The sequence below is a fragment of the Balaenoptera acutorostrata genome, chromosome 2 (genome assembly GCF_949987535.1).
Source record: "Balaenoptera acutorostrata chromosome 2, mBalAcu1.1, whole genome shotgun sequence".
NCBI lineage: Eukaryota > Metazoa > Chordata > Mammalia > Artiodactyla > Balaenopteridae > Balaenoptera > Balaenoptera acutorostrata.
Genome location: NC_080065.1, coordinates 174,872,807 through 174,885,532, shown reverse-complemented (window position 1 = coordinate 174,885,532; position 12,726 = coordinate 174,872,807). Strand labels below are relative to the sequence as shown.

Below are 12,726 nucleotides of genomic sequence, written 5' to 3'. Positions count from 1 at the left end.
TGTGCGGGTGAGGCAGGGCCAGACAGCGGGGACTGGGGCAGGGAAGGGCTGGGTTGGGGGAGGCCGCTTTGGAGCTGGATGGGGCCCCGAGGAGGAGAAGGAGGAAGCAGGACAGCCCGGGAGGCCTCTCTCCCCCCGCCTGGGGAGTCAGACAGGGGCAGGTGAGGGTCAGCATGAAGAGGGGCCATCCCCGGGAACAAAGGCTGGTCCCCGTTTTCTAGAGAGACTGCCCAGAAAAATGCTCAGAGGGCTGACGGGTCTCCAAGTTGGACTCCTGAAAGCCAGTCCCCGCCCCTCGTGTTTCCACCACTGGTCACAGATCATCGCCCTCCCCCCTCCACCGCCTCCCCCCCGCCGCCCCACCGTATTCTTTGGGGAATTTTTCAACACCTCTTCAGGAGAAAAACAAGGAAAAAACAACAAATGCTGATGGGAATGACTCTGCGGTGCTGACAGCAGCGGGAGGGGACAGCTGGGCTGACAGCGACCTCGCCCTTGCCAGCTCAGAGGAGGGGGCGGGTAGGGGCCGACAAGTAATGACCGGGGTGGTCCACACCGAAGCTGAGAACCAAGGCCCGGAGGGGTCAAGGGATTGGCTGAGGTCACATGGCCCGGGATGGGCAGGCTGTGCCCACACCACGGTGCCTGCTCAGGCCGGGTGTCTCCTGCTCAAGGAGTCTGTGTGTTCAAAGTAAACGTGCTGACAGGAACGTTCTAGATGCCTTCAGAGTGGACTGGTTTGAGGCCAGCTTAGGATCCAGGATGGAGCCTCGCAGCAGGCACGTGGTCTGCTCGCACTTGAGGAGCACAACGGGCTGTGATGTCTGAGGGATACTGGAGGAAGGGGCTTCTCTGTGGCTCTCTCTGTGTCTCGGAGCAGCAGCAAATCCTTCCCCCGGCCCCGGTGGAGAGACCTTGACCGGGCCGCGCTCTTGTCCTCTGACCTGGATGCGTTACACGCCGGCGCGAACCTGGACCGCCTGCGGGTGCAGGAGCTGCTCGGCAAACGGCAAGCTCCGATTTCTGCTTCACTCTTGTGCCGTCGAGGAACCGAGACCCGGCTGGGCACGAGCGTTCTGCTCTTCTGAGATACCTCCCGCGCCGGGGCCCGACGGACTCTAAGCGGTTTGATTTCGGCGGCCCCTCCACAGAAATCCGAGGTTCAGAGGCCTCTGCACGTGAAGCACCGGCACCCTTCCTCCCCAGGGATCGACATGTGCACCCGTCTGCCATCACCATGCGTGGGGACACTTCTAGCCACTTCCCATTAACTCGCTTATCCTGCTATCGCAAATGCATCCGACTTGTTTGACGACGCAAAGCGTGACTGATCCCATCTGATATTTGCTCTGCTCTTAATGCAGACTTCCCGAAAGAAAGCACTGTTTTGCTCACCTCTAAATACTACTTCCTAGTAAACACATTCGCCTAAGACAGAAAGGCTTGTTTTAAAAGAAATACCGGAGAGATTTCCTGTGAGCCGCTACAAGCACAAGTAACCCACTGATGGAAACTGGGGGCTTGTAAATCAGAGGGCTCCAGAGTGGCAGAGCTGGGGCGCCAAGGGGGGCAGGACTGAGTACACTTGTGACACTGGCGTCCCTGAACTCCAACACGGACCAAGCTGCTTTTGCATGGGTAACAACATGTCCTGATGGCACGCTTAGAACATCCAATCTGAAAGAGTCACGCTGCCAGGCTGCTGGGCAGTTAGAGACCTCTCTGCATTTACTCAGGGAAGCTGAAGTACACAAACCAGAGGAACCAACTTTGGCCTTGAGTTGGCATATATCTTTGCGGTCCAGGGAACACAGAAACCACCGGCCAATGGACTGAGCCCCCGGACGCCATGAAAACGCAAGGACATCCTGAGTCCCCTGGAGGTGGGACACTTTTGACCATGTTTTGGACCACGGTATGACTGAAGGGGAAAAACCAAACCAGTTAGGTGTCCTGCCTCCCACACATCCCATCCCATGAGAGTGGGCTGAATCTCCCAGTCAGGTGATTTCCCCTGGAAAGACTGGGGCGTCTGAAGCGGGAAAGGTGATTTTAAACGTAAAACAGCAGGGCTGCAAACTGGGCAGAATCCAATTCCTTGCCTGGAGTTGAGGGTGATTAAATCCCAGGGGTGTTTAATCGATGTTAACAACTGTGCTGGAAATGACCAGAAATGATGTGTCAAATGATAACTTGAAATCTTGGGGGTTTAAAAAAAAAAAGTTTTCCAAAAACCAGCTATGGGGGGGGGGGGGAGGTGGGCACAGGAAACAGAACTGTGCATTTCAGAGAGAGAACAGTCATTTCTTCCAATTGCCATTCAAATCCACTTACCCTTCCGCCCTACCCTAGAGTACCTGAGTCGTGCATGAATAGCTCTATTTTTTTCATCAGCATTTCACAGTTGTTCCATTGAAAAATAAAGGCAGTGCTATCTAAGAAACTGTAGATAAAGCCGGTTTTGTTTCTGGCTTTTATTAACAATGTTGCCATTTGTATATATCCTCAGTGTGCACTCGCTGTCAACAAGACCCGGCTAACTGCAGTCATAAAATATTTACAGGTCGCCAAGAGCCAGGAACGTGTCGGCGTCTTGGGCGATTTCAATAAGCCACGGCATAGCTGTGCGTGAGGTGATTCTGAAAGGAACTGGGTGCTCACTGGGCACTGATACGGCAGAGCATGCTTTAAGACGGATATTCTAGGAGTGGAAGCATCTATAAACAATACATCTCACAACGAACAAGGAAACAGGGTACTTTGCAAAATCGAGTGAAGAAAACCTTTTAAAAAACACAGGTGCCGCAACAGACAGTGAAACTGATTCTGGGAAGACAACGTCTGAAGCTCTCTGAGAACAAGATCTCTGGGTACTGAAAACACTCTAATGTGACAGCGTTTTACGATCTGGAATCTTTTTTCACACCAAGACACAAAGCCAGACTTTCAAAATCCCTGGATTAGCTTCGGAAAAGGCACTTAACTCTGCTAATGGCTTTCTGAGTTTTTGTTTTGGTTTTTTGGTTTTTTTCCCTGCAAAAGGAAGGGGATTCAGAGTGGCTGTTCTAGGTTGCATTGCAGTTTTCATTGTAGCTGGTAATTGAAATAAAAGTTTTAAAAAATCAAATTTGCTTTCCCTTCATGTGATCCAGCTGGGTCCTTCAATTTGCACTTGCTGCCCAAAATGCACTGGGCAGGACCATCAGAACTCCCCCACAAAGACTTTTTTGAGGACAGCAAGACCCGAATGTAACTTTAGCAGTCTTGTTTTTGTACTTCAGAAGCGTCTGATGTCGTGGCTTCCAAAAAAATCAATGAACACAACAGGCTCTGGGCAACAGAACTAATACAAAGAGTCTACCGCGAAGGACAGAAAAACAGGCATACTGGGCCACCCTGCTGGAAGAAAACGTGCCCTTATCACAGAGTATCCAAACCAGAGCTCTTTTTTTTTTATTGAGAAACCGTTTTTCTTACAGAAAGCAGCAGTACAGAATAAATAACACGGGTGATGGTGTGAGGTACCGGGATACTTGAGCCAGGAGGAGGTTTGCCATTCAAAAGAGACACACACAAAAAATAACCCCAAGGAAGCTGCAAGCGGAGGGAGGGGAGGGAATGGCGCGGAGGCGGAGAACTCAACTTACAGAGGTGAAGTCTGCAAAGCCCAAGGAGGAGGCTTTAGAAGGTTTAGCTGAAGAGGAGGGAGCAAATGGATCTTTTCCACTAAACGGGTCCCCAAACCCCTTTTTATTTTGGAACGGGTCACTGCTGTCAGCCCCGAGTGGCTGGAACGGATCGGGGGGCTCGGGAAAGTCTGCAGAACCAAGCTGGCTTACGGGTGTACTTTTACCTGGAAAGTTTAGGAGAAGAAAAAAAAAAAAAAAAGGGAGAAAAAAAAGAAATACAAGTTACTGACCACGGACAGAACAGAGTCCTGACTGAAGAGCCGGGTACCAGCTCCCTGGGAAACCCTATCCCTCTTTGGAAAGAGCTGGAATGCCGCTCGTGGGACGGACCCCGGGGAATCTGCGTGGCTCTTGGCTTTCCTCTCCATTTATCCCGGAGGCTTAATGGTTTGTGGGCGTTACAAGAAAACCACTTCAGATGACCCCCTCCCCTCCCACCGCAGCTAAAATTTACATCATCTTTAAAAAGCTCACATGCAGGCGTGTTTCAAAGTGATTCATTTTAGCGTGGCAGCACATTTACTATCAAATTGAGTTTTTAAAAAGTCATGGCTGAGCAGAAAAATACACTGCAAGCTTCCAACAATTAAAAAAAAAAGGGGGAGCGGATTACTTGCAACTAAACAGGGCGATTAGTTTCACAACGTGGTGTGTGTAGAGTTAGCTGTGTTAGTCGTGAGGGTCCGGAGGCAGCTCACCAGACAAACCCACTCTGCCGTCCTGGGTTTAAATTCGTTTCCAGCTCCCGCTTCTGTCCCTTTGGCTCCAAGGGGCAGGCTTTGGGCCTTTCTGGGCTCTTGCCAAGAGGGTGGCTCTGGGATGCCCCGGTCCCGGCAAGGCAGATCTCCACGGGGACGTGGGAGAGAGGTGTTTAGAATTGGAGGGAAATGAGGCTGTGAGGCCATGCTTGGGGGGTGTGGCCTGAGGACAGGTGGCTTCTCCCAACAAATCCTGCCAATATGTCAGAACAATCCGCTAGGAACCAGACCCTTCTCCAGGCCTGCTTGGCAAGAGTGGGGGGGAACCCACATGATGAGCCTCAGGGATCTGCCGGTTTTGCAGGCCAGGTTCCTGCCTGATGCCATTCATTTGCCCAACAGCTGCCCAGGGTACTGGGGTACCCAGGGGGTGGGACGTTCAATTTGGCAGCTCTGTGTCCAAGCCCGGGCTAGAGGCTCGAGAATACTTAACATGATTCTGATTTGTTAACTGAGCTGCCTATGTTTACTCTTGCAATTTCAAAGTAATGCTCAAAAAGAACCCAAAAGCCGAGGGTCACATTCCACAGAAGACCTTGGACATCCAGCAGCACATCCAGAGAATGCCCCTGGCCCTGAGCTATAGCTGACCCCTGTAGCTCTCCTCTGCCACCCCACCTGCCCGCACGTCCATCTCCATGCCCAGCTCCAAAACCACCCTCTCTGACGCTGCTTCCCAGGCCCCATTTCTGATGGCCCCAAGGTGTCCCTAACGACTCCAGCCTCTGTCACCTTTAGTTCTGAGACCCAGATGAGGACCAACCCCTCAGCCCCAGCTGGCCTCAGTTTCCTGTCTGGGAAGTGGGAACGAAGAGGTAGGGGTCAGACCGGGTGACTGGTGCACGGCGTGCTCCTCGGGGCTGCGCCCCACTCCAGGCCACCCAGCATCCGGCACCGCAGTGCCTGCGCAAGCAGGGCTCAGTGTGTGTGGGGCCTGTCAGAGCCTGGCCTGAGGCCCCTCTGGACATGCAAGTTTATTTACTTGTCACTCGATGCAGCAGCTGGGTGGCCATACAAATGCCACCCCGTCTCTGTCAGCTTCACCCATGCATGAGAAATTCGAGTCACCAGTGACGCGCTCCCGCCACTGGGAGAGCCCACGGAGAAGAGACGGGCGCTGAGCCCACCAGAAGCACTGGTTAAAATCCCCACGCCCCAGCCCACCTGAATCGGGACTTCTGGGTGGGCGGGTGATGCCAGTGCATGGATGCCCCCACCGACAGCTGGAACACAGAGGCCCCAAGCCGCCCCCTCCCGTCAGAGCTGCTGCTGGTTTCTTTTTGCGTGTTCAAGGAAACCGAGAGTCTCAACTTCCCGAGGCTTGCCCAGGACTCTGAGACACAGGCAGCCCTGCACCCAGCCCTCTGTTGCTTCCTGCGGTCAGAGCGGAGCACCTCTATGCCCTTGCCTGTGGCCTGATGGGGCCCCTCTGCTGACCCCTGGCCTTTGCAGGCTCTCACTGTCACGAGCAGCAGCACCACGCACGTGTGTTTATTTATAGGAGACGCTTCTGGAGGTGGAGCCGTGGGTCAGAAGGTGTGCCCACTGCAGCCTGACCTTCCCTGTCACACTGCCTGGCCCAGGCTCCGACAGGACGCACCCCGACCAAGAAGGGAGGGTGGGGAGGAGGCTGTAGGCTGCGACATCGGTCCACCTCTCCCTGTGGCCACGAATCAGTTCAGTCAGCCCTGAGGCCCAATAAGCCAGGTGAGCCTCCGACAAAGCCCCTGGGTGGGCCCTTCCCCAGAAGGGCGGTGCCAAGTCCACCCCGCGGCACCGCAGGAATTAGGGTCTCTCTCCCCCAGGGTAACTGCTTCTCACGGTGAAGTCCTGGGGCTGATTCCCACGACCCATCTTCTGTGCAGGCTGAGTTCTCTACCTCTGGTCCCTTCTCTCCTATTTGTGACAGAGCCACACACCTCAGGCTGCCCACCCCCGCCCAGCAACAAATGCCCCTCCCTGAGACGTTCTCCCTGCTGTCGGCTATCCCGCCTCCTCCTCTCCCTCCTGGACCTCAGCCCCTGGGCTTCAGAGAGCAGGGCGATCTGGGTGCCGGCCTTGAAGAAATGCCTCCCCCAAGGCCAGCTTACACAACCAGCCTACTCCCTGGTCCAAGGGTCGAGCCGATGGGTGAGCCAAGGCCTCCCGGGCCCAGCACCACAGCGACAGGAGAGCACTGCCATGTTGCTGCGGACCCCTTCCCCTCTCTTCAGAAGCGAGCGTGCAGCTCAGGCGGGAGGGGTCGGGCAAGACCTGCCCGGCAGCTTGTCAACTCCAGGCTGTGCAGCTGTGAGCAGTGGGCAGCCAGGCGGAGCCCAGGGGCACCCTGGGCAGGAGGGAGGGTGGGCGTGAGGCAGGGTGCTCTGGTCCACATGGCTGCACCTCCACCCCAGGCAAGTGGTCCTCACCTCTCCCGGGTCCCTGGGAACCAACCCTGCAACAGCCACTGGCTGCTCACCCTCTCAGCTTCTCACCCCATGGGCCATCCGTGCCCAGCAAGGTGGCCTTTTAACGCAGAGCTGACCCGACACTGCCGAGCTCTCCCCGCTGCTCTGGGAATACACACCCCAGCCTCGGCCATCCTGGCCCTGCCCAGCGCAGTCCTCTGCGCTTGCTGCTGCCCAGGCTGGAACGCTCTTCCTCGTGTGGGTGCTGCACACACAGAGGCCGCCCTCCCCACTTCTGGCTCAGATGCCTCTGCAGCCCTCGTCATGCTCCGTCATTATGTCACTTGCTGTGTATTTTCTCTCTTTCCCAAGAGAACGTGAGCTCCACGAGGGTGAGGGCCCTGCTGTCCTCGGCTGTGTCCCCGCTGCCTAGGGCAGGGCCCGCTGGTTAGACCCCTCTGTTGAATGGAGCTTTCTAACATGCAAGCTCCACCACGCCCGGCCCTGCCTTGGGCCCCCGCATCCGCTGTGGCGAACCCAGAAGGCCCTACAGCCCACACGAAACCCTTCCCAACCTCATCCCCCGACAGCCCTCCAGGGCCTGAGCGGCACCTCCCTCCCCCCCCAGGACCCCCCAACCCAGACAGTCCCTCTGCCCAGATGGCACCTCCACCTCAAACGCCTGTGACCCGCTGTCTCCCTAGGCCTGTGTTCAGCGCTCCCAGCTCGGCCCCGGGCAGGGAGTGGGGTGTGGGCCCCTGGAAGATGGTGCGGAGCACGGCCACCACCCCACTCAGCCTTGCTCTCTCAGACTCAGTTTCCTTATCCATGAAATGGGGTTGTGATGGGCTGAACTGGTTCCCCCCCGCCGCCCCCCGCCAATTCACTATGTTCAGGTCCTCTCCCCCGGTACCTCGGAATGTGACTGTCTTTGGACACGGGATCTTTGCAGAAGTAATTAAATTAAGAGTGAGCTCCTATGAGTGGGCCCTAATCCAATAGGACTGGTGATCTTGGAAGCAGAGGAGAGTCGGACACAGACATGCACAGAGGGGAGACCACGGTAAGACACGGGGGGAGGACGCCGTCTACAAGCCAAGCAGAGAGGCCTCAGGAGAAACCAACCCTGCCTACACCTTGATCTCGGACTTGCAGCCTCCAGACCTGTGAGACGATCAGCTTCAGCTGTCTAAGCCACCCAGTCTGTGGTATTTGTTACGGCGGCCCTAGCACACTCACACAGGGTAATAGAGCACCGGCTGTGCATGGCTGCCGGAGCCGGGCTTGGCCTGGGATGCGCTGCCTGCTTTCGTAAATCAGGCGTTACTGGTCTGCCCATGCCAGGCCAGGCCGGCGCAGCTCCAATCCCTAGAGGTCAGGACAGCTTGCCCCTATGCTCCCCACTAGGAAACCGAGGACCCCCAACTGCAGCTCTCTGCTCTAACAGAACCACTCGTATGTCCCGTGCGCAGCGTGGTGGGCACGTGCAGCCCCTGGGCAACAGTGTCCTCCCCTTGAACTGCTGAGTTGCCTGCACCGGCCGCCACCATCCTGCTTCCTCAGTCCCTCCGTGCAACCTCCTTCTGCACGGTGGAGCAGCACCACGCCCCAGGCGTGCTCCACACCCACCACAGAAGAGTCCCCCTGCAGGGTGCGCCAAGACGCAGACCCCGCCTCGCTCTCCAAACCCCAAGCCGTGGCATCACCGGGGCTTGATCGTGGACGGACAGACATGTTCCCGAGTGAACTATGCTCGGGGGGCCCCCTGAAACACCTGCAGCCTTCTCTGGGCCCAGGGTGACGGGTCCTCACCTGCGAACTGAGCCGGTATAATGTGTGCCTCTGGCAGGGGCACCCTGGGAGACGCGGTCCTGAGGGATGGGGACACTGAGGGAAGGGGCACTGACCTCAGCGGGCACAGTCCCTGCAGCCTGGCCACAGTGGCCTCCTTCCCGTAGCAACTAGCGACTTCCACCATGCTGACCGCCCTGCACTGTCCAGCCTGGCCAGTCTCCCCCCGCCCTGGCACAGCCTTGCCCTTCCCCTGGAAGACCCTTCTCCAGGGCTCACTCCACCCCCGCAGGCTTCTTGGTCTAGCCTCCAGCACACCTGAGGGTCAGCGCCACATAGGCGGGGCTCAGCACACTGCAGGTGCCAGTAATACCAGCCCCCTCTTCCTGGTGCCACCACCCAGGCTCCACGGGGCCATCCTGAGGGGCCTGAGGCCTTTGGGGGAACCCCACTGATGAGCCAGGAAGGGATATATAGGCATCTGGCTTCCCTCCTTTGCAAGAAAAGGCAACAAATATTCATCGGTGCACTCTTGGGCTAATTTTTTAAAATCAGAAACTAAAATAATGGACCAAATAGCAAAATCCAAATCCAAGAAAAAGTAAGGGTTGCCAGGGACAGGCTGAAAAGCCCAGGGCCCAGAGCAGCCCCTGGTTCCAGCAGCAAGTCCAGGGCGGACGGCTGCTTGATTTCCTGGAGCATTTCTTGCAGGAGCTGCTCACAAAGGGCAGACATCTGAGCCGGGATAAGTGGGTCAGTCGACCCCAGCCAGGCCCTGAGAGCGACCACAACAGTCCAAATGTTCAAATAAATACATCATCGCCCACTTCTGCGCTTTTCTTTTTTTTCCCTTTTCAATTAAGAAGACCTTCCTCCCCTGCTTTGGGGGATTTTTTTTTTTTTTTTAAATCAGTTTTTGGCGGGGGGTGGGGGGCAGTTAAGAATCCAGCCGGCTAGAATGTCAAGTTGAGGTTTCCGACAAGCAAAGAGATGATCGGGGAGATGAGAACTGGCAATCACGTCAAGCACAGCCCGGGCCTGGTTTTGCTCTGCTGCCGAAACCGTTGTTGTTTAGAAATCATGACTGTGTTAATATGAAACCAGGGCACATCAACTGCTCCTGTTTTCGGGGGCGTGGGAAGGGGGGGAGAAAAACAAACGGTTTTTTCTCGGTCATCTGTTTTTGTGCTCGGGCACAGAGGCTGAATTATCGGACCGGGCACGTGTGAAATCGGTGGCGTCCCCGGATCGGCCTGACACGATGCTCACGAGCAGAGGCTTTTTACAAAGAAACCCTCGCCCTGACTGCCCTCAGTCCAAACTTCCCACTCTGCGCCCCCGTTTATTTTTAGCAGCTGCACTTTTAAAACATTCTGGGGCTAGTTCCTGCTTTTACGTAACCACTTCTGCTAACTCCCTAATTGGTTTTTTTTTTCCGATTTTCTGAGGTGTTGCTCATCTCAAACGGGACAAAATAACTCGATCTGCCTCCGTGCCCCCTGAGCAAAGTCGGCTGCCCGGCTTTATGCCTTTCCATGGCTCCGGGTACTGCGAGTAAGGAAAGAGCTTGACTGGGGCGTGTTTCAGTGAAGAGGGCACAGATCACTTTTTTTTTTTTTTAAATTTTGGTATAAAGCTAACCAGGATGATACCTGGCCTGTCATTCCTAGACACCTGCCCAGGGACGGGAGCCCCGAGCGTAGGGGAGGCTGTGACTGCAGACAACAAAATGAAGAGCCCCTGGGGGCTGGAAGCTGCTGCCGCGACCCCCAGAGAGACTCTCCGTCACTCAGAGGAGTCTTCATGGCCAGGGGGAGGAACGCAAGGTTGAGGATAGGACAGAATAAGGCTTATTTCAAACCGCAGCAGTTTCAGCAGCTACCCCAGCGGTGCACCGAAACCGCACACAGGACGGCCTTGAGCAAAAACAATATGAACCCGATGGTTTACCACGGTGTGTGCTGTTAAAAAAAACCTCGGTGGCCGGCCCCACCCTGGTAGCAATGTCTTTTATTCTCCTACTTCTGAACTTTCCGAGGCCAGGCCCCCGGCAACCCAGCAGTGGTGAAGCCCGCGCCAACCCTCCCTCCTCGCCTCTCGGGAAGCTCTCTGCCGGGAGGGTCCCTGCAGCGGCGGCGAGTGGAGAGAATGATGGAACACAAATCCCCCTCAACATACAAATGTGAACACTGAAAGAAGACAGGTTCTCTTGCTTGAAATTCTTTACTTAGAAGAAAAGCAAGAGGTTTGGGTGACTTGGGAGGGTCTCAAAAAATCGGATGAATGAAAGTATCAAAAATAGACATGAGTCTGAGTGTATGTTTTCATCCCAACCAGATACTTGCTGCGTTCTATTTATAAGATTGAGGGCTGCAGTTGGAAAACGCAGTTCTGTAGATGAGACTTAAATACAAAAACAACAAAACACAAAAATAAAAAACAAAGGTTTGTGGTCAGGACAGCTGCCCCACCTGAGCTACTACCCTACACAACACAGGACGTTCCCAAACTGCCATTCGTTGCAACACGGGACGTCCACACAACTGTCACTCGTCCTACACTACAGGGGACGCCTACACAACGGTCACTCGTCCTACACTACAGGGGACGCCTACACAACGGTCACTCGTCCTACACTACAGGGGACGCCTACACAACGGTCACTCGTCCTACACTACAGGGGACGCCTACACAACGGTCACTCGTCCTACACTACAGGGGACGCCTACACAACGGTCACTCGTCCTACACTACAGGGGACGCCTACACAACGGTCACTCGTCCTACACTACAGGGGACGCCTACACAACGGTCACTCGTCCTACACTACAGGGGACGCCTACACAACTGTCACTCTTCCTACACTACAGGGGACGCCTACACAACTGTCACTCGTCCTATACTACAGGGGACGGCTACACAACTGTCACTCGTCCTATACTACAGGGGACGCCTACACAACTGTCACTCGTCCTATACTACAGGGGACGCCTACACAACTGTCACTCGTCCTATACTATAGAGGACACCTACACAACCACCAGGCTTCTGAGAGTCATACTACACAGGAGAGCTGTGGCTGGGAGGAGGCACTCCTTGTCACCTTGGCTCCTCCCTTCCTGCCCCCTTAAACCCACCAAAAAAGCTTAACTGGGGGGAGAGAGAAAGCAGGCTGTCCGGAGCACAACCTTTCACATCCATAATCACTTGGGAACTTTTTACTGAAGAAGATCGCTTTTCACCAACACACATGAAAAACACACATCCCCCTATGGCGGGATGGGGCGGGCGAGCGAGGAGAGCTAATTTCTCAGGACGTGACCCATAGGGCCACCCAAGTGGCTTGCTAGCGAGGAGTCCTGCAGACACCAGCCCCACTCGCTCTGGCTGATGCACACGCGAGGAGAAGGCAAGCCCGGCAGATCAAAGCCGTGCCAAGCAGCACAGCGCCGGCAGATAAAATCTGAGGTCCCCACCATCACAGCCTTGAGATTTTCCACTAAAAATATTTACTGAATTTTAAGAAAAATCTGCTTAATGCATTGAAGGGAACAGGATGAGGTTTGGTTCTGAATTGTTGAGAAAAGCTGAACAAATATTTACTATTATCCACCAGGTGCCCCCTGAACTGATGCGCTTTTCATTCTCTGTGAGGTGCCTGGGGCAGTCAAGGGTGAGGAGCCCACTGGATGTGGGGTCTTCGCACTGCCAGAAGGAAAAGGAGAGAAGAAGAAAAGCAGCCACACTTTTGGGGTCCTCAAAAGACAAATATCCTTTGGACTGAAAAATACAATTTTCAAGGTTTCCACGAAAAGCTCCTAAGACATTCATGAGAAACCTGACAGGGGCTACTTTAGTTCTGCAGCAAAAACGGGGAGGGGGTACATGACATATAAACTAATTTACAAATCACAAATCAGTCTTCGCAACTAAAATAATGCAGACTGGCAGGTCTCACAGCTCTGCTTTTTGAAAAATCGTATTTGTTCTTTGATTTGCGCCTGCAACACACTCTGCTGAATCAGCCCTGTGTGCTGGCCTGCCTCGTCCCTCTGAGGGGCCTAGGGTGCCTTGCGGGGGACAAGGGAGATGTTAGCTACA

At 54.9% G+C, this 12,726-nt stretch overlaps 1 protein-coding gene across 18 annotated transcripts in view; it reads right to left on the bottom strand.

Annotated features, from left to right (window-relative positions):
- Nucleotides 1–12,726, bottom strand: part of EPS15L1 (epidermal growth factor receptor pathway substrate 15 like 1) — a 101,976-nt gene that overhangs the window by 2,320 nt on the left and 86,930 nt on the right. For 11 of the 18 annotated variants that reach the window (XM_057539883.1, XM_057539884.1, XM_057539885.1 and 8 more), the window contains one exon: nucleotides 3,648–3,853. The exons of 3 other annotated variants lie outside the window; for them this stretch is intronic. In XM_057539883.1, coding sequence (XP_057395866.1) covers nucleotides 3,648–3,853 — 206 coding nt within the window. 4 more of the 18 variants (XM_057539894.1, XM_057539898.1, XM_057539901.1 and 1 more) reach the window with 4 other exon arrangements.